At 32.9% G+C, this 25,736-nt stretch overlaps 1 protein-coding gene across 34 annotated transcripts in view; it reads right to left on the reverse strand.

The window, feature by feature from the left end:
- Nucleotides 1-25,736, reverse strand: part of MYCBP2 (MYC binding protein 2) — a 286,627-nt gene that overhangs the window by 67,862 nt on the left and 193,029 nt on the right. For 6 of the 34 annotated variants that reach the window (XM_045377006.2, XM_045377005.2, XM_045377001.2 and 3 more), the window contains 5 exons: nucleotides 16,280-16,354; nucleotides 13,437-13,661; nucleotides 12,455-12,587; nucleotides 8,796-8,918; nucleotides 5,700-5,879 (listed from right to left, as the gene is read on the reverse strand). In XM_045377006.2, the coding sequence (XP_045232941.2) occupies nucleotides 5,700-5,879; nucleotides 8,796-8,918; nucleotides 12,455-12,587; nucleotides 13,437-13,661; nucleotides 16,280-16,354 (736 nt within the window). The remainder of the gene's footprint in view (nucleotides 1-5,699; nucleotides 5,880-8,795; nucleotides 8,919-12,454; nucleotides 12,588-13,436; nucleotides 13,662-16,279; nucleotides 16,355-25,736) is intronic. The other 28 variants (XM_074021188.1, XM_045377017.2, XM_045377007.2 and 25 more) reach the window with 14 other exon arrangements.

Genomic DNA, 25,736 nt, shown 5'->3' on the forward strand with positions numbered 1-25,736 from the left:
TCGCTATGCCCAGCTGATTTTTAAAAAAATTTTTATAGAAACGACGGCTTGCTACGTTGTCTTTGCTGGTCTCAAACTCCTGGCCTCAAGCCATCCTCCTACCTTGGCCTCCCTAAATGCTGGAAATACAGGTGTGAGCCACTATACCTGGTCTGCATCCCCTCTTCCATTAAAGAATATTGTGCCAGTAATTCTCCTCACCCTCCTGCATTATTAATATTTCTTTCAACTGAATTACTCTCATTAGAAAACAGCCTTGATAAACTTTTTTTTTTTCCCATTAACTAACAAAACGGAACAAAAACCTCTCCAGATCTTCTATCTTCTCTCCTCGTATCTTCTCTTTAGATCAAATCTTGACACACTTTTCTATACTCATTGTCTCCAATTTCTCTTTCCCCCTTTTCTGCTGAGCCTATTCTAATCAAACTTAGGAGTTTCATTACTCCAAACTGGCCCTCTGCATGAACAGTGCTTAGTACACTGCATGGCACGTAGGTGGACTCAATAAATACTTTGTGATTCATTGGATCTCTGTAATGTAGCTCATTTTATCCTTCTAGTTGGAATGCTCCATTAACCTCCTTCCTCATCTTCACTCCTCCTTGCCTGATAAATTCTCACAAGTCCTTCAACACTCTGAGGAGGACCTGCCTCTTTTTAGAATGTTTCTCTAATCTCTCCTAGCTGAGCCAGACGCCTTCTCTCCTATGTTTCCATTGCATCCTGTGACTACTGCTCTTGTTGCACTTAAAACATGCCATCATTTTTTCTTTAACTATGTTATCTCTTACAACATTCTAGAAGCCTTCAAGATCAGCGATCATGGTTTTTGTTTTTTTTTTTTACCTTGCTCATCACCATAATCTAGCACAGAGTAGATACTTAATAAAAGCAGATGAATAAATGGAAGAATGAGTAAGTCATCTAAAGAAAGATGGTAATGAAGGGTGAAATAAACACAGTAGCCAATAAAGAGGTAGGGGAAGAGGGAGAGATAAAAGATCAAATCAAGCCAGGAGAAAGCAAACAAATGACTGGGACAAAATGTCTTTTAGAAACATCAGCATTCTTTGCAGTTTGAATTCCTACGATGAAGTAAAGTGTGGATGAATAAATCACTGATGAAGCAGCAAAACAAAATACTTGGGTCAAGGCTTTTATGTCACTGAGAAGATGGCTCAGCTCAGTAAATGAATAAAATGATTAGTATTTGTAGGGATGCTGGAGATGTTAGACCCAAAACTAAAATAAATATGTTGGTTGTTGTGACAGATGTTATAGGGTGAAGTGGAAAAGTTTTATTAAACTTCGATATTTGAACCAATGCTAATTTTCTAAAACAGGGATTAAATCCCACAGGTCCTCCTTCCTAAATCAAGTGCTTCATCCACATACCTTCAAAGCAGGCAAACAACAAACTGACAAATACAGTGCTGAGATTATAATCCAGGGTAGAAATGACCCAGTCTAAGCCTTACAAACAAACTTGGCTTTTATGCTAACATTCACGCTAACATCTGAATGTAGTCTAAATACATTAAGAATTAATCTTAAAACAAGTAATCAAATTATATTGCAAAAATAGACCCAAAAGGAGCTAGGAAACCTCATTTGTCCCTTTCTAAATCCTTTCCTGCAGCTCATTCCACACTGAGAATAGACTGCTCTCTTTTAGAGAGGGACTTTTTCTATACTTTCCTCAAAGCATGAGAGGTATTAAGTATTTGCATCAAAAGGCAATAATAATAACAAAAGATAACATTTATTGGGAATTCCATTTTATAATGAGCTAACAAAAATTCAGACCTGTCAAATAACTTAGCGAGCTAGTAAGTAGCCAGAGGGGAAATCTGAGCTGAAAGTCTTCCCACGACTATGTTTCTACAAGCTAAGTAAACATAGTACTTCAGTGTGTTTGTATTCTCAAATGTAAATAAATAGTCATGCAGATATCCAAATGGATTTTGGGGTCACATTTAACATTTTTTTTTGTCCCACATAAGAATGTGACTTACGAGTATAATAGAAAAACTCCTGTTGCAAGCTAATCTAGATCTATCATATCTGTGCTTGAAAGTACTATGTATTTTGACATATATTGTATATTTCATGTTTAAAATTGCTGGGAGATGTCTACTATGTACCCACCAAAATTAAAACATTAAAAAATAAAAAAAATTATAAAAAAGTATCTGGGAGAAAAGTAAATTGTCTTCAGTTTTATTTGCCATTTTTCTACCACAAATAAATAAATAAAAGTTGAAAAACTATTCACCCTCTGGAGCAGTAGGTAGAAAGTGATAAAATGCTATGTTTAAATGAAGCCATTTGCAATATAGTTTCTCAGTTGGAGAATCTTGCTTAGAATTCAATCAGTATAAACCCGCAATTATCATACATCATACTGTCACAGTATAGTTGGCTTCAATTACTAAGTGAAAGAAATAAATTCTCTTCTTTGAAGATGTTCTCTGAGGAAACACTGGAATATCATAATAGAAAAACACAGGATCTTAAATTGATGAAATGCTAATCTTAAGTACCTATAGTCAATAAACACTCCTTGAATGCCTGTGATGTGTAAGACACTGTCAGAAGCTATAGGACATAAAATGAAGCTTTCAAGAGAAATGGGGATAATGAAAATAAGGAATGTAATATTCTTAAAGAAAGCAGCCACAGATACCATTCTCCACTTTGGTCCACTACAATTTTATTGCCAAATTGCTTACCAATTCTAAAAACTATATAACAAGTTTTAACATTAAAAAATAAATTACAGAACAGTAAAGAAAAATCCCATATACACACTTTTCTTTTTCATGTCTCTGTGTGTACACACATAAGGGAAATTTGTTAACTTTTACTTCTGTAACATTCTACCTCACTAGAATAACACTTGAAATAATTTCTATGTATGTAAAATCAAATAATTTTGCTAATTTAAAAATTACCAAATACTCTATTTTACAGAATAAAATGTTGCCTGATTCTAAAGAAAAGGTATCAAATTAACTTAATGTGCCAGATTACTTTTAAATTTCCAAAGATAGGTGAAAAAACTATGATTCAGAAAAAAACCCCAAAGAATTACAGATAATAATGCTCATAGAAATGCTAGATGAAGTTAAACCATGCATCAGTTGATGTGTTTCTTTGTAGAATTTTTCTAGTTAACCAGGATCTTGAGTTATGACATTTAGGAAATCTTCTTTTCCATTCAAACTACTGTTACATTAAAAAAAATCAAACTATAAAAAGAAAAATAATCAAATCTGAGCAAAGCTAATACTCTAGATGCCAGACCTAGTTTAAATATAAATTTAAAATATATATACATTAGAACAGATTTTGCAATATTTACTGAGGTAAGGCTGAATTTTTAAAACAGCCTTTGTAGTCAACAGAACTGACCTCAAGTTCTGGCTCTACCATTTTACTATGTATGTTTCTGGGGTAAATCATTTATCCTCCCTAAGCCTCTGTTTCTGTCTCTGTAAAACAGAGATAAGAGACAGTATCTCAAATGAGGCTGTATTAAAGTGCTTAAGTACAGTGTTTAGTACACAGTGGCGACTATCAGTATAAACAAAATTCAGTAAATACGGTCTTCTACATAATGATTTATTTAGTATCACAAGGGTATAAGACAAAAATGATTCTCATTTTACTAAATAGCATAGGGAAGTTCACTATGAATAAACCATCTTCTAAAGTATAGGTGATATGCTAGTGGGATACACGGCAGTGAGGTTCAGGAAAGAATATCGTGCTTGGGGAGTCTTAACAGATGTTGGCACTCTGCCACATTTACCTTTCCTAATATGATGTAAAAAATACAATTCTGAACTATTTAAAAAAATTAAAACTATTTTCAGATTCCATACTTTTTTTTGTTATGCTAAAGATTGAGACTTCCATTTTCTGGAATTTGCAAGTCAAAATTTAGTGACATCCTGTTGCGAATAAGAAGTTTAAAACAAGACCTGAGTAATTTCCATTGTTGGACTATAGGCAAGTAATGATTCAGAAAATTGCTAATTGAAACATAGTTAAGCCATGATTTCAAATTTGCTCCAAGACAGTGGTAAATAAAGTGCTGGTACTGATAACACGTATGTAATAAAATTGTATTGACGCAATGTCACCTAGAAACTGTTGTTCCCTGGAAGACACAAATCAACTTTTATTACTGTTTATTGTTTTGAAATATTTTATTAATTAAATTTGGTAAAATAAAAATAGTAATTACGCTTGTTTTTGTAAAGACTTGCAATGATTCTTTAGATAGAACAAAAAGGTTCTCCTTGCTCCTTAGTTCTTTTGTCTGCTACTGCTATGACATAGGCAATTTTTCGTTTGAAACTGAATTTGAATATGAATGAATTTAAATTTTCTAGTATAAATTTTCTACCTGAATGATCCTGATGTTTTTCCTTTACGTTTTTCCCCTTGTCCTTACCTTTAAAACTTTTTGAAGCTTAAGTAGTACATGTAAATGTAAAAAGTCTGATGCAACACAAAATTAATAAACTAACTCTTCACTTCTTTTTCATTCTTCTGAAATAATATTTATCATAGAAGGAAAAAACTATTTCACACACGTGACACTATTTTGTTTATTTGAAATTCTTCTCAACATTCAAATTAATATTATACATGAATGAAGATGATAAGCTAGAAACTGATAGTACTTATATTTCCAAACTAATTAGTTTCATTAATTAAACTTTCCTAATGGATAGTGGAAACCCAGAAAAGTTTATACTCTTGTATACCCTTTACCTAAAGTGAATAAAGTAATGAATAACATCATTTGCTAGCTACATACTATCCTAGTTCTTAATAAAAACTAAACCAGCTAGCACTCTTTTACATGACCCTAGTAACAGTTATTAAAGTATTTTTGTTTAAAAAATAACTTAGACCTAAGTGTGAATGTCCTTTACCAAAGCAAAGAGGTTGTGCAATTGAATCTGAACAATGGTATATAAGCTGAGACTTTCACAAACTAACTGATTCAATTAATGAGAACTGAATGCCAAGAAGAGCACACTGTTGTCACACTGAATAGAGCTTTGAAAAGTTTACGTGGAAGGTTCAGGAGGTCAAGAAAAAAGAACACTCAGTTAAGTATAATTTTTTTTGGGTATCTTTTCCAAACCAATGTGAATTACTATCATGGATGAAGGACTAGAGCAATCCTAAAAGGCAGAACTAGAATCAAATGATCAATTTAACATATAAGGAACAACAACAACAAAAAATAAAGACAGGAAACAACAATTTGAGAAAACCGGGAAACCTAAATTGTCATACATTTCATAGATACCAAATTAACTCAGAAAAAACAAACAAACCTGCCCAAACAAGTACAGTCTTTCTTCTACCCACTGATAGAGTGAAATAGCTTTATCCTTTTGGGACATCCTAAAGTAACAAAAATCCACTGAAAGTTGTCCCTATATGTGATGCTTACCATAGTCATGCATATGAACTTTAAAGCAACTTTAAATGTCTTAGCTGCAGAATGTCTTAGCTCAGAATAGCTTAAATATTTCAAAAATGTGGGAGGGGAAAACATCCTAATTTAAAAAAACCAGTCAGGTGAGTTGATAACTAATTAGTAACTGATAAATAACTCAGAACAAAGCTTCAGAAATGCTTGATGAGGCAGGTAAGGCTGACAGACTTACTCTGAAGCTGAGGCTGCTGGAAGGAAAGGGGCTGTCCGAACACAAATGGGCTGTGTACTAGGGAAGAGGGAGGTTTTGCAGCTTGATCAAAGATGGAAGGAGCTGGGAGATTGGGTCGTGACTGAATGGAATTCAATATGGCACTCAGTTGGTCACCTGCAGTGGGTAAAACAGTCAAAACTGCAACTCGTTATTCATTAACATCCAAAATGGCAAAGTAAATGGTGCTTTATGACATTCAGATAGAGTTGAACACTAAATAAAACCATGCCAATTCAGAAATGAGTGAAAATTGGTGACTATTAATCATCCTCAAATTAGGGACCAAATTTTGCATGCTTTTTTTTTTTTTTTTAATGGAAGCACCCCACCAAATCTTATATAGAAGCCCATCTATAAAAACAAATCCATTTACATTCATATATAACATCTCTCATTATGTATGGGAGAATGAAGACTCTATGAAGAATCAGTGATAAATTGCTTCAATATTGAACATACATAAATGAAGATCTAAGTAAATGATGCCTTCTTCATAATTCCCAACAATGACTAATACCACCCTGCCTCATCGGCAGTATATTTCATGCAGAAAATAAGCAATTAGCAGTTTTTCTTTTAAAAAGCAGAATTAATGGGGCAAAGTATGTTATTAACATAGCAATGTGTTTACATTATAGTTATAAATTAATATTTTCTTTTTTAAGTTGTTACTGCCAAAGAAATTCTACTTTAAAAGCATGAAATATTTTGCTTAGAGGAATAATTTAAAAATCTGTAAGTCCTATAAGACAAAAAGGATTATGAGCTACCTAATTTGAATAGTATCTAAAATATCAATTCTAACATTTTTCCTTGAACCAAAAGGTTTCACAAAATTTTTTTTAAGATAATGAAATAATCTGATGGATAATTTCTTATTTGTGAGAATATGTACATTAAATAGTTTAAATGATGCTCGAGGTGGGGAGAGGGAACTATATCCAGACTAGGTGATGCAGAAACTGTAAAATACTAACCTTCTAGTCATATTTCCTAAATATAATAAAGTTTCATATGCAAAAATTTCAACTGAAGTACCTACAAGGGATAGATTTATGTGGAAAGAACTGTGTACACAAGCCACATATTTTTCTTTTGCAATAATAAATAAATGCTGTAGATTATATGAAAAAAAATTAGCGATCATGAGTAATTTTCTAAAATACTGTTTTAAGGAAAAAAAAAGCTTTTACAAAAAACAGTTCTTTGATTTTGGACAGTATTAAGAGTTAAAATGGGAACTACTGTTACAGATAATAAAGTCAGATATATTTCATCAAATTTAAATTTATTATTTCTTTGCTCCATGTAAATATTTTAAAAGCTTGTTAATAAGAGCAGACTTATTAATATTTTTTTAAAAAAACAGGATCCCGTTCTGTTGCCCAGGATGGAGCATGTAGCTATTCACAGGCACGACTATAGCAGACTACATCCTTAAACTCCTGGCCTCAAGTGATTCTGCTGCCTCAGCCTCCCAAGTAGCTGGGACTATAGGCATGTGCCACTATGCCTGGCATGAGGCATGCTATTTTTTGAACGATATTCACAAAAATCACATGTTTAAAAAGTAATACTTTATTATTTCTACATAATAACAAATTTTCTCGGCAATGTTTGTGTCTCTTAAACATTTACATTTATTTTAATAAATTATAAAGACTGATTTACTGTGATAGCTATCAGTACAATGACAGACATTTTAAAGACTGAAAGCATACAACTTGTGTTAAACAAGGCTTTAAAACATTACTATATAGAGATATAGTAGCAGTAAGCAAATGCTGAGATTTTAAGAGTTGACAAAGGTAAAGAGAAAGGGACATAAAGAAAACACCACCAAGCATTTACACTATGTAAGTACAAAGATCTAGCTTAAATTAATGGAAATCAGGTACCCGAAGTAAGTGAGCAGATAATACCCAATCCTATGGGATAGGCTAATCCAAGAGAGTAAAAAAAAATCTTGTGGCTAGGTTTCCTTCATAAAAATACTCTGTGGAAAGTAACGAAGCTATTCAATAGAAGTAGTTTTATTTTAAACAGAATATTCCTTATACATTGATGTAATTCTGTATTTTGTTCACCGTTTTATTTTTTCACTTGTTCTGCAAGTCAGGTATAATGACACTGTATTTGTCCCTTGGAATCAAGTCCTGTGAATTAATTTAAATAAAATTAAAATAAAATTATTTCCACGTAGGCTATCTGCTCCCTTTTACCCATGACCCAGCTGTATGTTACCTGTGGACACTAGGGCTGATTTTGAAGGAGTCTAGATCAGGTACATAGGAAAGAACAAGAGTGTGTGAATTCACATAAAAATGCAATTTCTGATGAACCTCCAGCATAAATTTTTAAAAATTAACTATTGTTTGGACAGTCCATGATGCTGGTCTCTTCCATTAATGCAGCCAAAACAGCTATATATATTTTATATTCATATGACTTTGGATTTTTTAATTTTTACAACTTTCTGGTTTTATTACAGATACTAAAACCAAACATATCATTTCACATAATTCTAAATTAAGATTACTGGGTTAGAAATTCAAAACCACATAAATTTTATAAAGCTCATGTGTAACATTACTTAAAATATTATTTTAAGTAATAGTCTGATTATTTAAGTAATAGTCTGATTTTAAATGGATCATTTGAGAAAGTTCTTTGTTGCTCATTAACCTTACCATCCTAATAAGTGGATGATAAAAATAACATTTTACTAGATTTAGTGAAATAGAATCTTTAGGATATGAAATAAAAATGAGTGTTTTTTAAATAGAAAAAAAATAAGCAAGCACACTCAGAAATTTAAGCCAAAACTGGTAAAACCAAAACCAAAACCAAACAAACCAAAAAAAAAAAAAAAAAAAAAAAAAAAAACAATACTATGAAAAGAAGACCTTTGTAAACATTTTGTATTAGCTTTCCAGAAACAAATTTTAATTTAATAAAGATTTCTGGGTGAACACAAATAAAAAGTGTATACAAGAGAAGGTAATAAAAAATATTGAAGTTAGGTAAGTAAAGTACTTAGTTTTAAACACCTACCTTTGTTATTTCCGAGTCCATAATCAAATCCTTGGGCACTGCAACTTGCCCCTTTATTAAAAGCTTGCACTGAGAAAGGGCTTGGAGGAGGAGTTTGAGAATTCTGATCCAGAAGAACTTGTTCTACAATAAAAGCCACAGCTGTAACATTAGTTTCTTATAGGCTATTCCCTATTCATACAACCAAGAGAGAAAATTACAAAAGATTTTATGATGGTTAGATTTTAAAATAAGCTCATGTCTAGATTTGATAAATTAAAATACCAGCCAGGTCATTTTAACATTAACAAAGCACCTGACAAATCTTTATTTTTATTTATCAAATACACAGTGAAATTTAGAAATGAGATATGCTCTTATGAAGCCAATTTACTTTTATTGTGATAGGATATATTATTGAATGCATACTAATACTTCTGGACCAGGAACTCTTTGTATTTGTAACAAATTTATACAAGAGAATTTTGTAAAACAAAAATGAATAACCTATACACCAGAAATAAAAGTATTTTGTATATTAGTATTAGAATAGAGAAAAAAACTAAGTATCTAGTACCAAAAGGAATTTTCATTTGTTAACTGTTCTAAGTCATGAATGTGAAAATTATGGAAAACTTAACTTTTAACTTATTTTTATTACATAAAGATATTTTTCCCAAATAGAAGGATAATAATAAACAATGTTACATAATCAAAGTCTATAAATGTATCAGAATTCTTATTTCAATCAGAAAATGGCAAATGTTTTATCCATTTACAAATGGCAAGACGCGACCTATAAAATATGCAAACTAAATTAATCCCCTATGAACAATCAAGTGACTCCAAGATTCTGTCTGATATAAAACAATACCTTAGCTAAACATCCATATTAATGCCAGCCAAAAAAGGCAAAATAAAGTCTGTCAAGTAAAATCGGGGGGAAAAGGTATTAATTCCATTAAAATAACCTTATGAAAAATGAAATATCTTCAGTATATTTTTAAATATCTTATTTTAAAATATCTTTAGATATCTTAAATATATTTTTTGAAAGTCAATATTCCTTTAAACAGAACAGGGAACTACAGACAGGGTGTGGTAGAGTGTTTCCTTCCTACCTGTAAATTGCAATTCTGCTGTACCAGTGGTACTGTATAATCTATCCCTTTACCAGCATTTGTAGACTTTATTTAAAAAGTCAATCCTAGCACTTCCCTTATTAGGCAATACTCTTCAGCATGCACTATTTCAGCAGTGGAACATTTCTTCAAAAAACACCCATGAACAGTAAACTGAACGGAAAAGATAGTAGTGCTTCCCCTCTAGACTAAGAATGGTCTAGCATCCAGAGTGAAGTCTGTTTCTACCACAGCAGTAACTTTACCTACTACAGATTTCAAAGACCAATAGAGAATTTTTACAAAGAGGAAAGCTTTTGTTTTACTCACACGACTTCATATAAATTACCATAGTGCCAAATCTTTGTATTTCCATATTAAATATTATCACCACTGAACAGACTATTTGGGCAGTACATCAACTAATACTAGTGATTTAAAGGCACTAACTTCATATCATTTCTTTCCTTGTCGCTCTAGATTTTATATTTAAATATTAAAATTTACATGATCACCAAATATTTATATTTATATCTGTATCTATATATCAAGAGTAAAAGATGATTAACTGATTACAGAGAAAAATTTAAACTTCTCTTAAATGATACTCTAATTTAAGGGCATTTTATCTTGGAAGAAGCTTCTATCTTCTAAGTTTATAAGAATAAAATTTCCCAGGTTAAAACTTGATCCTTAGTATGGAAGGCATTTTGCGTTTTGACAATAATACCTAACTTATCATCCATTAGCTTTATCTGTTACTTGCTCATTTAGTCTTCATATCAAATTTATATGGTTATGACTTATAAAATCCTTTTATAAATGGGAAAACTGAGGCACAGAGATATTAGGTTAACTTGGTCAAGGTCACATGAGTAAAAATTGTATAGCTGGGATCAGTACCGTGGCAGTCCTGCTTCAGAATCCACTCTTATATATTTTGTTGTACTACCAGTTAAAAAATTATTAAGCATTAAGCTAGAAAAGTCCTTTGGAAGTCGCCTAAGCTGTTCTCATATTTAAATTATCTTAAATAAAATTGATTTCACCTTAGGTATTTTCATTTATATCTGAATATTCCTATATAAAGAAAAATGTTTAAAAATTTATGAATATGTAGTAAATATACAAAAATATATAATAAGCATGTAGTAAGTGAAAAAGTCATTTAGTACATGTCAATTTACATCAAGCGGAACCCTTATCTTGTTCAAATGAATAGTTCTACTGTCTCAGGACATTATTTTATGACCACATCATCTTACACTAAAAAAAGTTTATCTGGGAAAAACAAGGGGAGGAGGTAGGTTCTCAAGTTGTGCTCAATGTGTACAGCATGGTGTAATGAGTACAGCATTTAAAACATGAATGAAGATTCTGGCTGAAGTCTTACATCTGCTATGTCACCAGCTGTACAACAGTAGACACATCATTTTAAATTCTACGAGCTTGAATTTCCTTACTTATAAATTGAAGATTATATCACCTACCTCAAAGGTGTGTTGTGGGGGGAAAAAGGGAGATATCTCCAAAGGTACTCCATCATTACTGCAAATTTCAAACCTTTTTTGAATCCATATTTATGGTCATATTGGGCCTCTTGGAATAATAAGTATTATAAATTTATTATCTTTTGAATAAAGATGCATGTTCTCTTATTCATCTAACCTCATCCTATAAATTTTGGGATTTGGCAGACAAGTCCATGTTTGCTTACATACTTATTTTGATGTGCTATTATTTTTATAATTCAAGTTATATTACAAAACTTCATGAGCATCTAGTATGTGTCAAACTGTTTCAGAACTAGGAATGCAAAGACCAAAACCATGTGCCTGTCCACAAGGGACTCATAACTGGGTATGAAGAAATAAACATGAACTTCACTGTGATAGAATCAATTTTTTTTCTAGTGGTGAGCACTATTCTTTAGGAACACAAGAAGTTCTTGGCTCTGTTGTGATCAGTTAAAGCTTCACACAAGAGATAATGTGGTCTCAACTTTGAAGAACAAATTTTTGCTGCCAAGATATCAAAGAGAGGGGAACAAAAAGGAATATATTTTATTAAGTGAGATCAATGTTGAAAAAGGTAAAATAAAATTTAAAGTCGAAAATCTAACAACAGGAAATTCTAAAGACACTATGCATTTATTCAATGTTCTTTCCCTAAGACAAAACGCAATCAAATGAAATTGCCTGGGAGAAGTACTGAGATTGGTAGTTTGAATACTGAATTTTCATTTTATTGTAGAAGGGATAAAATGTTAAGTCCTGGACTGGTACGGAAGAAAGACGTATACAACTTTATATTAATGAAATAAAAAGCCTGTTTTATATGTTTCCAATTTTCTTTTAATTTTCTTATTTACTGTGCATTAAGTACTCACGTATTTTACAAACCAATTTTAACAGTTGCAAGATTTTTTAATTTTTAGTTTTGCTTTTACTTAAAAAAAAAACACAAAAAAACTCTTTAAAACAAAAGCAATACAATAGGCATAAAACTTCTGTATCTGAAAGCTTAATTGGAATAAATCACAAATTTAAGCCAACTTGCCATCTTCATGTCGGAGGTACTGGTTTCCGCCTCTGTCTCTAGCTAAGGACCATGCCTCTCCTTCATCACTCTCACAGAACTCTACCATGCTGTTCTGATCCAGTTGCACCCATGTCCCTTCAGAATTGGTTACCTGGTACATAACAAAAAGCATGATTGATTGGCTTGATTCTTTTAGGGAACTCAGTATGAAAACCAGTAAAAAGCTCACGTGTCTGAATAGTGTAATCATTCCAATACATTTCTACCAAGAAATTAGTTTCTGAAATTAAGGCCACAGCCTGAGGTAAGACAGAAGTCAATAAAAAGTTCTGTAAAATACTGCTTATTTATGAATTTGGTTAAAATAATAACTTTCAAAGCACAAAGATAATCCCTAAATAATTTTAAGTGTTACCCAAAAACACATGGCTCATTTTCTTTTTTCTGCACCTAAAATGTCCTAACACAGCCGATTTGCTATTATTTAGGTTGAGAGTATCCACAGTGTAACTTGAAAATGACCCTTACTGAGAAATAGCATGACACACTACATCTTCAAGCTTATCAGCTGAGGCAAATGCCACAGTAGCCTAAAGAGTAATTTTATTTGCTCAGGACTTCAGTGAGACCTATGAATGGGAACAAAGAAGTGAAACCTTTTGCATATGATCACATCTCCATACCGATCACATAGAATATTTTAAGTGCTGATAATCCATGATGGTATAGTACATTTGTAATAATGAAAAAATATATGCAAATACCAAACATTTATATATACAATACAAATCATTTGTTAATATATTGTTTTCACAAGGATAATTATGCAAATCATTAGACAGAAGCACAGAAAAATTATGTATTTGCAATACAAGTAAGGATAAAATACATTAACATTGAAAAACCAGTGGCAAAAATGGCAACCTTTAGAAGAGATGCTTTGGTTGTATTATATTAAAAATGAGTATCTTAGAAGTCATGAAGCTACAAGAATCCATACCTCTCCCACTGCTTTGACTTTGTTTCCCAGAACTAACATTCCAATTGGGATACCTCTAAGGTTAGGGCAGCTTCTGATGTTGTGACCTGAAGGTCCCGTCTTCACTACCTTGTACATGCCTGGCCCTCCTCGCAAGAATGGCATATCTTGTTCTTGCATTGTTGCTTCCTGTGGGCAGCAGGAGTTTATGTCTTTGAAAAAGTCATCAGTATTAGTTTTAGATTCCTGAAAATTTGAATAGGAAAGAAAAATAAACAAAATACAATCTATTATCACTTTCAAAGCCTTCCTATTAACAGCTTTTATAGCAAGTCTACAGTACTGTCAGTATATATAAAAAAAACACATAACTAAAGATAACTGAAGAATTAGTCATTGGTACTAAAGAATCTGTTTTTCAACAATAAATGCTATTTAAAATAAAGTTGAAGTCAAGAAAATATAGCAGGAAACCAATCGACCTCTGGCTTCTGCCCAACACAATTTGAGAAATACAATCATTCTTGATTTTACTTTTATCTTTAATGCAATGTTTAAATTTAACAGTAGGAAAAATAAAAATACTATACTATGTGAACCACAAGGGAATAACTTTGAATCATTATTACTGCATTATTGTATATTGTTATGGGTTAAAAAAAAAAAAAGTCTAAATATTCACTTCTTCCCATGTTGAAATACTTATTTATAAATAGAGAAAACAGGTATGAAGAATCTGAAAACTGATCCATAAGCAGAGATGATGAAAAATATGCATTAAAATATAGCTATATCTTGGTATTTGTTCATTATGAATGAAATAATGATGCTTACAAAATTTTAACAACATATACTTTCTAATGTTGTAGAAATAAAAATGTCTTGCTAGATTTGTTAAGCCATTACTATGCAGTGATACATTAATGCTAGTAACAGAAAAGACTATATTTTTAGTAGAAAGGAGAAATTAAACATGGATTTAAGTAAATATAACATAAATTTATATTACTGAAAAGAGTCACTTCTAAAATGAAAGAAAAGAACCTACCCTAAATTTGCTGTTAAATTGCAATGCTGTGATAAAATTGTTTCCTATGTGAATGGAATAAAGAGAAATAATAACCTTTCCATATTTTCTCTTTTTCCGAACTAAATGCAAATAAAGGGTCCACACTGGGTGTTCTCATTGCCATCACTACTCCTTTAAAAGAGATTTAAAACTGCATTTTTAAATACAGTAATATGAACTCTAGAATTTATTTCATATTCAGATAGAGTACTAGATAACCATAAAGAGACACACATGCAAACATTAGGTTAAAACTGATATTTAATAATGTTATAAATAGAATAAAAATTTTAAAACTAACATTATACAAGACAAAACTGTATTAAATAGTTCTATCCCTACCAGTAGCCTCATATGAAAAGATATGTATACATGTTCATATAGACAGTAACACAGAATATTAAAAACAAGATCCTCAGGTTTAAAAATATGTGGATTCAAGAATTCTGTATACCTGCTACTTTGTTATTTCCACACATGACTGGTCAGGGAAAACGTTAAAGTCACCATTAACTTTCACATATTTTGTGAATCTCACTGTAGTGATGAATAACCAATTTTTACTTACACAAATATGTACTAAGAACGATTAATTTACATTTACTATAATTATAATTTACCAATATTCTTTTGTTACATATTGGAAATTTAATGGAAATGAGAATTTTAAACACTCAAAAAGCTTAGATTTACAACCAAAAATAAATGTAAAATACATATTTTATATACTCATCATATATATTTGTAAGAATTTATATATGTGCAAACCTATATGAATACACAGAAAGCGCTCAAGATAAAAATTGAGAGTAGCACAGGTCTAAACTTTACATAATACTTGCTATTACACTCACAAGATTTTCTGTAAACATTTTAAAATGTCTATTTGTAAATGGTCAATAAATAAATACATCATGCCATTTCACAGTTGGAAGAGGCAAGTTTTAATCCTACTCACAAATGATTGTTAAAAATTACATGGTGACATAAAAAAGCAAATATCCACAGATTAAGCAAAAAACCCCAATTTCATTGGTATTTAATAATATTCCTAGTGCATTTAATTAATTATAACAATAATTCTAACTTTTGATCATTCAGGGTAACACTGGGAGTTAAGCCTTGGTAAAACTAATTATAATTGCAAACTAGTCACTGAAAGGCAATTATGAAAACTTGTTAAAAATTTAAAACAATATTTTATTGTAAAGGTAATAAAACTATATTAATAAGTATAAAACAAAGTTTATCCAATTCTTGTGCTAAACAGTATAAAAAACGGACAGACATAAAGTCATAGAACTGTGCCTATCACACTCAAGCAATAGTAAAATAAATGTTTTATTCAATACTGAAATGTAAGACCCAGGTACCAGCATATTAAATTCGTGGAAATATTATTATCTTCTCCCTCCATTCCCATCCCATTCTCAGATGAACATTCAAAGAGGGAATGTGAAAGAGTTGGCAGCAGAAAAAATAAAAGAGCCATAAGGCCAGGACACTGCCACCTAAATAAGTTAGTTGTGAAAACACTAATCTTAGATATAATCATTGGAAAAGTCAGTCATAAACTAAATATAGCAAATTTGAAGTCATGTGGAAGTATCACTGAAACTAATAATACATTCTTTTTGGCAGGAGCAAGGAGAAAACTCAATTGCAGCACTTCACATAGATCGTTTTTTGGTTAAAAGGTTTTATTAATCTTAAGCAAAGGTTTCAAAGACACAAAACTTGTTATACATGCCGAAATACCTGAATAAAACATGATTGTTCCTTACAGTTAACTCACCTGGGGGAAAAAAGCTTTGGAAGTCCATGAAAATACGTCCAAATCCCTGACTCCTTGGCTAGCATTAAAGATATTCTGAGCAACAAAGTTTAAGAAAGAAAAATATCAACAAAGAAAGGGAACAGGATATCATCTGCAGAAGATGCGTGCACAGTAACAACATTTTTCTGTACTCTAGCACCAACACAGAATTATTATTTTACTAAAGAGAAACTGAAGCCATCTGAGTAAACAACACACTGAAGAAATTCTGTCTGATAAGTTTTTGTCAGAAGCTCTCCGTGGATATAGTGTGTCATGCCATTTACTAAAATTAAGAGCCAGACGTTGTTACAAAGCTTAAGATACTCAATGCAAGACAGAAACCTTAAAATTCTTTAAATGAGGACATATTTGTTCTAATACAAGCCAGATTTGTTTTATGACAGAAACCAGTCTGCTGTTTTATAATAAAAATGGAAATGATGTAGATTGTATAGAAAATGCAATTATTATTATGAATAATAATGGCATGTAGTTTATGTGAACTTATCACTTTTTGAAGTACAAAAATAAAAAAGTAAAAAATAAAACAAAAAGTCTCAGTCATTTTTTTTCAATTTTCCTTCCCTCTATAAGTAGGAAAAAAATCATTTGGAAATATTTCTGAATGCTACTAACAAATTTGATAAGAAAAACATAAATAATACAATTAATTTTTTATCAAAAGATAAAAATTTAATCAATTTTATCAAAAGACAGGCCTACTTTTCTCCATCTCAAAGTTTAGGAAATGCAGAGCATTTAGGATCTCTAAGTCAAAGTCTAAAAATGTTTTGTTAAGGAACAATCAATTCACAGAAACACCCCAGAAAAATCAACATTTTCACAAAATGTTTTACTGATAATTTAAATGATACATATTTTCATAGTTATCTCATGCTATCAATCTACATTTATCTGATCTGAAATTTAAATCTTTCCAGTGAGTAGCAATTGCACAATTTTACTGCTTATGTAAATATTATGATAGAAGGTTATTTTGAACCAAAAAAGCGGACATTCAAAATGTTAATAAAAAAGATCAACTAAGACTTCAACAAAAAAGAAACATCAAAATTCCCTATCAATTATGTCATGTTAGAAATGAGACTTTATTTACTGTTCCCCAGTTCTATATTTCCATATCCATATATACATATATATGTAAGAAATATATATATGTGTATATATATCATATATATAAGAAACTTATAAATGTAAGACATATAAAACCCTAAAAAAGTGTCAAATAATATGCCTAAAAATAAATGTAAACCAAAACCAAAGCCAATTGCCCCCTAATTAAAAGTGGATAGTGAATAAGGTCCTTTCTCTTTAGGTAAAGTGAAAAACATATTGCAGAGCATTTTGAAGTGCTATGTTTTAGGGGAAAAATGTCTTTACTGGTTCATCCATGTATATAAGAATTTGTAGAGTACTTGGTCAATGGTTTCTCTCCCTTACAAAGCATAGTGGCACAGACTTTTTTACATAAAACAATATCACTTCTTTTTAGCACATTCTATTTTTTAGCATAAATTAGTATTAAAACAATGTGAAAAGCAATTGTTAAAAGTAATGCAGGTAAAGTTAGTGATAAAGAAGCAATGTGGTAACTGGCTGACAATATTTAAAGCTTATATCTCTTTTAAGTCAATGTGCAAACATAAGTGCTTTCTCAGTCAACAGCATGTACAATGATATTTTAAAATGATGTAACTGCTAACTATGGTAATAAATTGCCAATAAAATCAATTCTGTATATGTTTCTATATAAACTGAAACTTTATACTTTTTTGCTTTTGTTCTGCAGTTGTAGAAAATTATTAATTCACACTGGTTTACCATAAGATTATTTTCAAAATGCAATGTTCTAATAAAATTGCATTTATCAAGAAGCAGAAATTTGATGAACAGACAGCTGGAGTTTAAAAATAAAATATACTTGAATAGCTGGGTGCAGTAGTGCATGCCTATACTTGTAGCTATTCAGAAAGCTGAGACAGGAGGATCGCTTGAATTCAGGAGTTCGAGACCAGCCTGAGTAAGATAGAGAGACCTCGTCTCTACAAAATAATTTTAAAACTTAGCTGGGCATAGTAGTACATGCCTGTAGTCCCAGTTACTTGGGAAGCTCAGAAGGTAGGACTCCTTGAGCCCAGAAGTTCAAGTTCAGCTTGGGCAATAAGACTTCATCTCAAACACACACACACACACACACACACACACACACACACACACACACACACACACTCTTGAATAGTGTTCTGTGAAAATTTAGAAACATTTTAGTCTAAAGAGATGAACATTCATGAAAACGTTAATTTCTCCAAAGCCCCAATTTCTCACTATTAAAATATGTCAGCTTTCATATAGTATAATTTCACAGATTATTACAAGCACAGCTTGTGTGTGCATGTGTATATACATACACACATATATATATACAATAACATTTTATTCTCGAATACTATTTTAAAGGCAGAAAAGTTCTGTCAAGAAAATTAGAAAATTAAAGCATACTGGGAACCTAACTAAATTAATGAACACCAAATTGTAACTCTAAGCTGATAATCTTTCAAGGCATAGAAGAGACCAAGTAAGTGAATAAGTATCACAGTGAAACTATGTGACCAACCATGCCAAACGCTCAGGGAAAGAAAAGAAAAAATCTTCCATTGTGTTAGATAAGCACAAAGCTAAGAATTGCCACTGTTAAAGCAAAATGATAAAATAACTCAGGAAAATCAAGCATAGCATATATATATTAATTATTACAGTCTTAATTTAACTGTTTTAATCTCATTCTGTTTATGAAACTTTAACACTAAGCTAAATAACGAAATAAAGCTGTTCTTAACTAAGAACAGCACATTTACTAATGTTGTATTAAAGTTAATATCATGAGGATTAAAAAAACAGGTATATATATACATATACATACAGACAAACCTATTAACAAAATCAGGAAACCTGGGGTATGTTAAAGCTGTGACTGCTAGGTGTTATTAGGTAACCCAAAAGAATGAAATTGAATTTAAAATGCAAGAAACATTTGCCAATTTTATCAATTAACCCAGGTGATGCTATACAAACAAGATCAACAAATGATACTTTCTCTTCAACTTTACTTCAAATTTTTCAGGTCCCAAATTGTGGAAAATCAGTATACTTTCTATATGTAAACACCCATCAGCCTAAAATAAGAAGTAATCTGTATAAATGCATGGAGATATACAGAGACCCAAGTTGCTTCTGCAAGAATTCAGATTATATGGGAACTATAAAGATACCTTAGAATACTTCCATTGGTCTATCCTCTACTTTCCTTCATATAAACTTTCTCTTCCACTCACCTCCCCTCACAATGTTAAAAGATCTCAGTACCCAAAGAATTGGGTGTGTAAGTTTCAAACTATTAACGTCTCCTATCACAGAAGTACACTGTTTTCCAAAAAATTAAGCTCGTGATTCCAGAGAGTCTAGTGTCTTCCATGGTAAGTGCATAATAAATTCTCTTTTCATTTTCTTATTTGCATTTTCCTTGATATTTGAAACACTGTACTAGCCCACATTTTGTAGATTCCACATCTTTAGAATTTTAATTTAAAATCAATCAATGTTCCCCAGGTATGCCATCTCAGAATGACTCATGTCATCTTCAACACATATCATGCTGTTCATCCTCATTCAACCATTAAGGTTATAAGTATCTTTCTGTAGTTTGGCAGTTCTAGTCAAAGTAATAGGATTATCACAGCTATAGTTGCTTCATCCTTTTATAACTGTATTTATCCTTATCTCTCCACTAGATTAATGCATACTGAACATAAATGCACGGGCTTTGGAATCATATCAACTGGTGTTCCAATACCAGCTCCACTACTTTCTACTTGTGCTCCTGGGTGAGTGGCTATCTTTATTCATTGAAAAAATGAGAATTATAATATGCTTAACATCACAGGGTCACAATGAGGATTAAATGACATAATTAAGGCAAGGAGCATATATATGTTAGAAATTATTTTAAAGAGAATGATCATATCAAATGCAAAGAACTAAAATTAAGCATCCACAAATGTGCAAAGTATTAACAAATTGTAAAAACCTACTATGAGCAAAGTGTAATTTCTAACGCTTAAGAAGAAACCAAATGTGAGTAAGAAGGGATCCTGAATGAGTCCTTACCCTTAAGTAGTTTAAAAACAGAAATAAGAGGTACATAAACACAAATGGGCTGAAGGCAAGAAAAACAAGTATTATAGGCAGCTGAAGAAAGAAGTAAGCCTTTTCTACTTGTACAGATTAAGTGCTGCCTGAGAAGGAAGAGGGAAACCTAATCTCCCCAGTACATATCTCTTTTCCACCCTCAATTCTCTGCTTGACCTATATCAACTATTCATCAATTCACGTACATAGCATGTCCCCAAAACTCTGAACATTTGATTCTCTGTCTAGAAATTCCTTTACTGTTTCCTGGCAACCTTTCTTCAAGACCTCCTCAAATGTGAAGCCATCCCACAACTTATCACAAAGCAACTTAATTATGTGAATATGGTATGTCTACCACATTACATGGCGAGTACTCCAAGGATCAGAACTTCACCCCATCTTATTTACTCTGTATCCCTCCCCTCTGCATCTCTACCCAATGCCTACTTTCCAGTTTAGTATTTATTACTAACAAGAATGCAAATAAGAAGTCTACGAATAAGACCTCAAATATTTACTAAAGGAGCAATTAATGAAATTAATGACTATAGCAAAATTGGGAAATGAAGAAGATCATCAATAAATTTTTGAGTCTGGACAACTTAAGATTAGAAAAAAATGGAAGCGAAACCATTCTAGATAAATTAGACAACAAAACAAAGACTCTTAAGACGTAAAGTCAGAAAGCATGTTCTCTGCTGGGTGCAGTGGCTCACGTCTTTAATCCCAGTCTGTAATCCCAGCACTGTGGGAGGCTAAGATGGGTGGATCACTTGAGGCCAGAAGTTCAAGAGCAGCCTGGCCAACATGGTAAAACCCTGCCCATCTCTACTAAAAATACAAAAATCAGCTGGGCGTGGTGGTGTATGCCTGTAATACCAGCTACTGGGGAGGCTGAGACATGAGAATCGCTTGAACCTGGGAGGTGGAGATTGCAGTGAGCCAAGATTGTGCCACTGAACTCCAGCTTGGGTGGCAAGGCAAGGTGCTATAAAAAACAAAACAAACAAACAAAACCAAACAAAAAAGAAGAGTGTTCTAAAAAGGGCAAAAAGTTCTACATAACTGATAATGAATGCCTCACAGAGGATCTGAACCCTTCATCTATTTAGCTCTATCTTTCCCATTGACTTAAAAATTATTTTGGAAATGATACAGTCATAATATGAATGTCTAATGCTATTTTGTCTCTAAACTAGAGCATTACTAAAGTGCTAAAACAGTTAAAGTCACCTTTGAACTAAATTAGGATATCAATATTTTTTAGTCAAATATGATGTTTAAATAGAATGACTGATAGATCAAAATTGAGCTAAAGTTCATACTTATAATGAATACACAAATTCTAAAACATGAGTAAATAAACAAGACAGCGTGACAAGATCACTTTAAGGATTATCTAATATGGGTAATTATAGCAATCTTATTTTAAAAAATAATTCATCCAACATTCAGTCAGTGTTCAAACTTCCAATCTCTGCCCCCACTCCTCTCTATAGTTTGTTTGAGTCGGGATCCAAATAAGGTGCACACATTGATGTCAACACAAAATTGTTTTAACTAGAAAAGGTTGAAGAGATAGATGTAAACAGTGCGGAAGGCAACTTTTTAGTACTTTCACTTCTTTTTAAGTTAGCAGCATTGGTGTTTGAATACTTCCAATTTTATTTCATATCTCCCAGTTTTCATTTTTTTATTGAGTCATGTTTTACAATTAATAGCCATGATTAAGGTTCGTTTACTCTAAAGGAACTGAAGAAGGAGAAAAGATAAGAGTGTTTTTCCAGTAGTAAATATATAAGAGATACAAAGGAAGAGGTAGCAAGATGCAACTATTTAGCTGTGTTATTTCCTTGAGGGGATGAGAGGGAATCATTATTCCCTCTATGCCCTATCATGTTTAGCCCTGCACAGTCGGATTCTCTTAAGAAGAATGTACTGACTGGGTAAGGGGTCTGCCCTAGTCCCTACAGATAAAACCTTGGAAAATCATGCCTGTCCCTGCCTATGTCAGGCCTCTGACCCTGTGTGAGCCCTCAGTTAACATCTGTACTTAAGTAACTTTATCCCGGATCTGTTTAGAGCCCTATGCCAGTTAATTTCCCTCTGTCATCTTTGATCACCACCCAAAACATAAACCCTTATGTCATCCACCTGTTCATTTTATTTATTTATTTATTTATTTATTTATTTATTTTGAGACGGAGTCTCGCTCTGTCGCCCAGGCTGGAGTGCAGCGGCCGGATCTCAGCTCACTGCAACCTCCGCCTCCCGGGTTCACGCCATTCTCCTGCCTCAGCCTCCCCAGCAGCTGGGACTACAGGCGCCCGCCACCACACCCAGCTAATTTTTTGTATTTTTAGTAGAGACGGGGTTTCACCGTGTTAGCCAGGATGGTCTCTATCTCCTGACCTCGTGATCCGCCAGTCTCGGCCTCCCAAAGTGCTGGGATTACAGGCGTGAGCCACCGCGCCCGGCCTGTTCTTTCATTTTTATATCAAAACTGCTCTGTTTCTTCCTGATCCAACATCAAGCTATTTCCATCCCCCCATGACTTTAAATTGTGTCTTATGGACCCCTTCCTCCAACGGTAAACACACTATTTTTATCTTTTTTTTTTTTTTTTGTATGGAGTCTCGCTCTGTCGCCCAGGCTGGAGTGGAGTGGTGCGATCTCAGCTCACTGCAACCTCCGCCTCACTAGTTCAACCAATTCTCTGCCTCAGCCTCCTGAGTAGTTGGGACTACAGGCACCCGCCACCACGCCCGGCTAAGTTTTGTATTTTTAATAGAGACGGGGTTTCACCATCTTGAACTCCTGACCTTGTGATCTACCCATCTTGGCCTGCCAAAGAGGTGGGATAACAGGCGTGCACCACGTACAGCCTGTTTTTATCTTTAACTTTGTGAGTCACATCATCTGTGTGTCTTCAAGTCCATGCAGATGATCTTCCACCTGCCTAGCTTCTTAGTTCCCAGACTCAGGCACTTGCAGTGACTTCCATGTGCACTGCACTTCAGCCACCCTCCCATGGCAATGTAACAGAGCATCTCATTCGTTAAAGTGCTCTACCTATGATATCAAATACAAATACTCTACTTTATTGTCTGTATTTTTCCAGCTCTTTAACTACAGTGCATTCACTATATTGTCTTAGGATTTTATTAAATCTTCTAAATCCCTTGGACCTTCCATTTGTCCTTTCACATTTCTAACTTAGGTCTGAGTACACATTCCCAGAGTTGATTATCTTAATTGCTCTTTCTGTCACAGCAGCTCAGCAACTAGTACTAGAATTTGCTTTCTTGGCTGTTTCTTGGCTCTTTTAATTCTGGACACTTAGGGCAATAAAGGACTAGGCGCGGGATTCCAGCTGGGTCTATACAGTGGTCTCATTGAGTCTTTAGTGGCCCAGTAATCCTTCAAACAATATTCCAAATATTCATTGCATTTCTCAACCCCCTAACTTAACTCATTCTTTTCATTGTGAACTGATGGTTTTCCTATCTTCTATTTTAAGGGAACTTGTAGTCTCCCTCAACCTCTTCCCCTCGTCCCTCCCTCCTCCAAGACATAACTACTGCCATGCATATCCCCCGCTCTTTTACAGAAGCAAGCTCTCCAAGGTGCCCTTAATTCCATTTCCTCCTCCTGTTTTTCAGTCTTCAGCCTTGTCATCTACATCTTTAATTTCTCCCTTTTTCTACTAGTATCTTTCTTCTAACTTATAAAACTCTCAAGTCACTACTACTCTTAAAATGAAGAAATCAAAAAAACCCTAGCTTCCTAACAATACCAGACACTCTTGAGCTGTTTACATTAACAACCTCCGCACTCACATTCCAGTGAAAACCACCGGCAAGTATCTGCATGCCTCACTCCACTCCTTACCGCTCCTCTAAGATTTGTTACTCCCTTCTTTCCCTTAAGGAGACTGTCTACTACAGATAGTCTCTTGAATGGTGTTCAAAAGCATCAAATAACAGAACACAATGCTTTAAAACAAAACCGTGGGATTCAGAACTTTGACAGATGGTACTTCTTGCTCTTCCTTTCTACCTTTGTTTATTGACTTGCTTTATCTGTGTGAGTATCTTTCTCTCCCAAAAGCAGCTCCTCAAATGAGCAAAGAAATCGGAGAAAATTTGGACTGGGGAGGTAGAAAAGATAATATAATCTGGAATAACGTTTTATTAGGGACTGAAGAAAATTATCTTAAATAAAACACACAATGGCCAGGTGTGGTAGCTCATACCTGTAATATCAGCACTTTGTGAGGCCAAGGCAAGATGATCGCTTGAGTTCAGGAGTCTGAGACCAGACCAGCCTGGGCAACATAGTAAGACCCCATCACCATATTTTTATTTTTTTTTGAGACAGAGACTCGCTCTGTCTCCCAGGCTGGAGTGTAGTGGCGCAATCTCGAATCACTGCAACCTCCACCTCCTGAGTTCCAGCGGTTCTTCCATTTGTATAAAAAACAAAACTCAACTCCCCCTTGCCCAACAAAAAAGTTTACATTGGAAAAAAAACTGTACAAAAATGGTGGTTATAATTATCTCTTTAAAATACACTTTCATAGAAGGTCAAAATCCTTTTTATTTTTAACTGCAGGTATAAATCTGAGGAAAATTTAATAAGATGTAATTGATGTAATTTTTTGATTTAAAATTTAGTATTTTAATTATAGATGTATCATTGTTCAACTTAACCTCCGTAAAGCAGTAAGCCAACACTCTAAATTTTCTTGATCACATATCTTCCTTCTCTCTTCCTTGCTCTCTCTATATATACAAAGTCTCCACTGTGCTATTATAAAACATACACAAAAGCATATAAAAAAAAATAAGATCAATAAATACAAATAGAAATTCCAATGTTTTGTTCACCAAAGAATTGTCTTGTATTATATAAATTACTGCTTTGGAGAACATTATTACGGACAATCAAGGAGAAAGTCAAATGGAATATACCGAATGGTTTGACATAATAAGCTAACTTTATAAACTGATTTTTAAGAAATTCAACTGTTTAAAATACTAAGTTTTTAAATAAAATTTTACCTGTGCTATTTATTAGCCCTGTCCTAAAGAGCACACACATTTGATGGTAATGAAAAAAGGGAAAAATCATTCTTTCCTGGTTAATATATAATATGAAGTGTGGGTTATTATTATACTTCATGAAGTAGCAATCTTGTGAACACTGGCTCTATTCTACTATA

This window comes from Macaca fascicularis, chromosome 17, assembly GCF_037993035.2.
Source record: "Macaca fascicularis isolate 582-1 chromosome 17, T2T-MFA8v1.1".
NCBI classification, from domain to species: domain Eukaryota; kingdom Metazoa; phylum Chordata; class Mammalia; order Primates; family Cercopithecidae; genus Macaca; species Macaca fascicularis.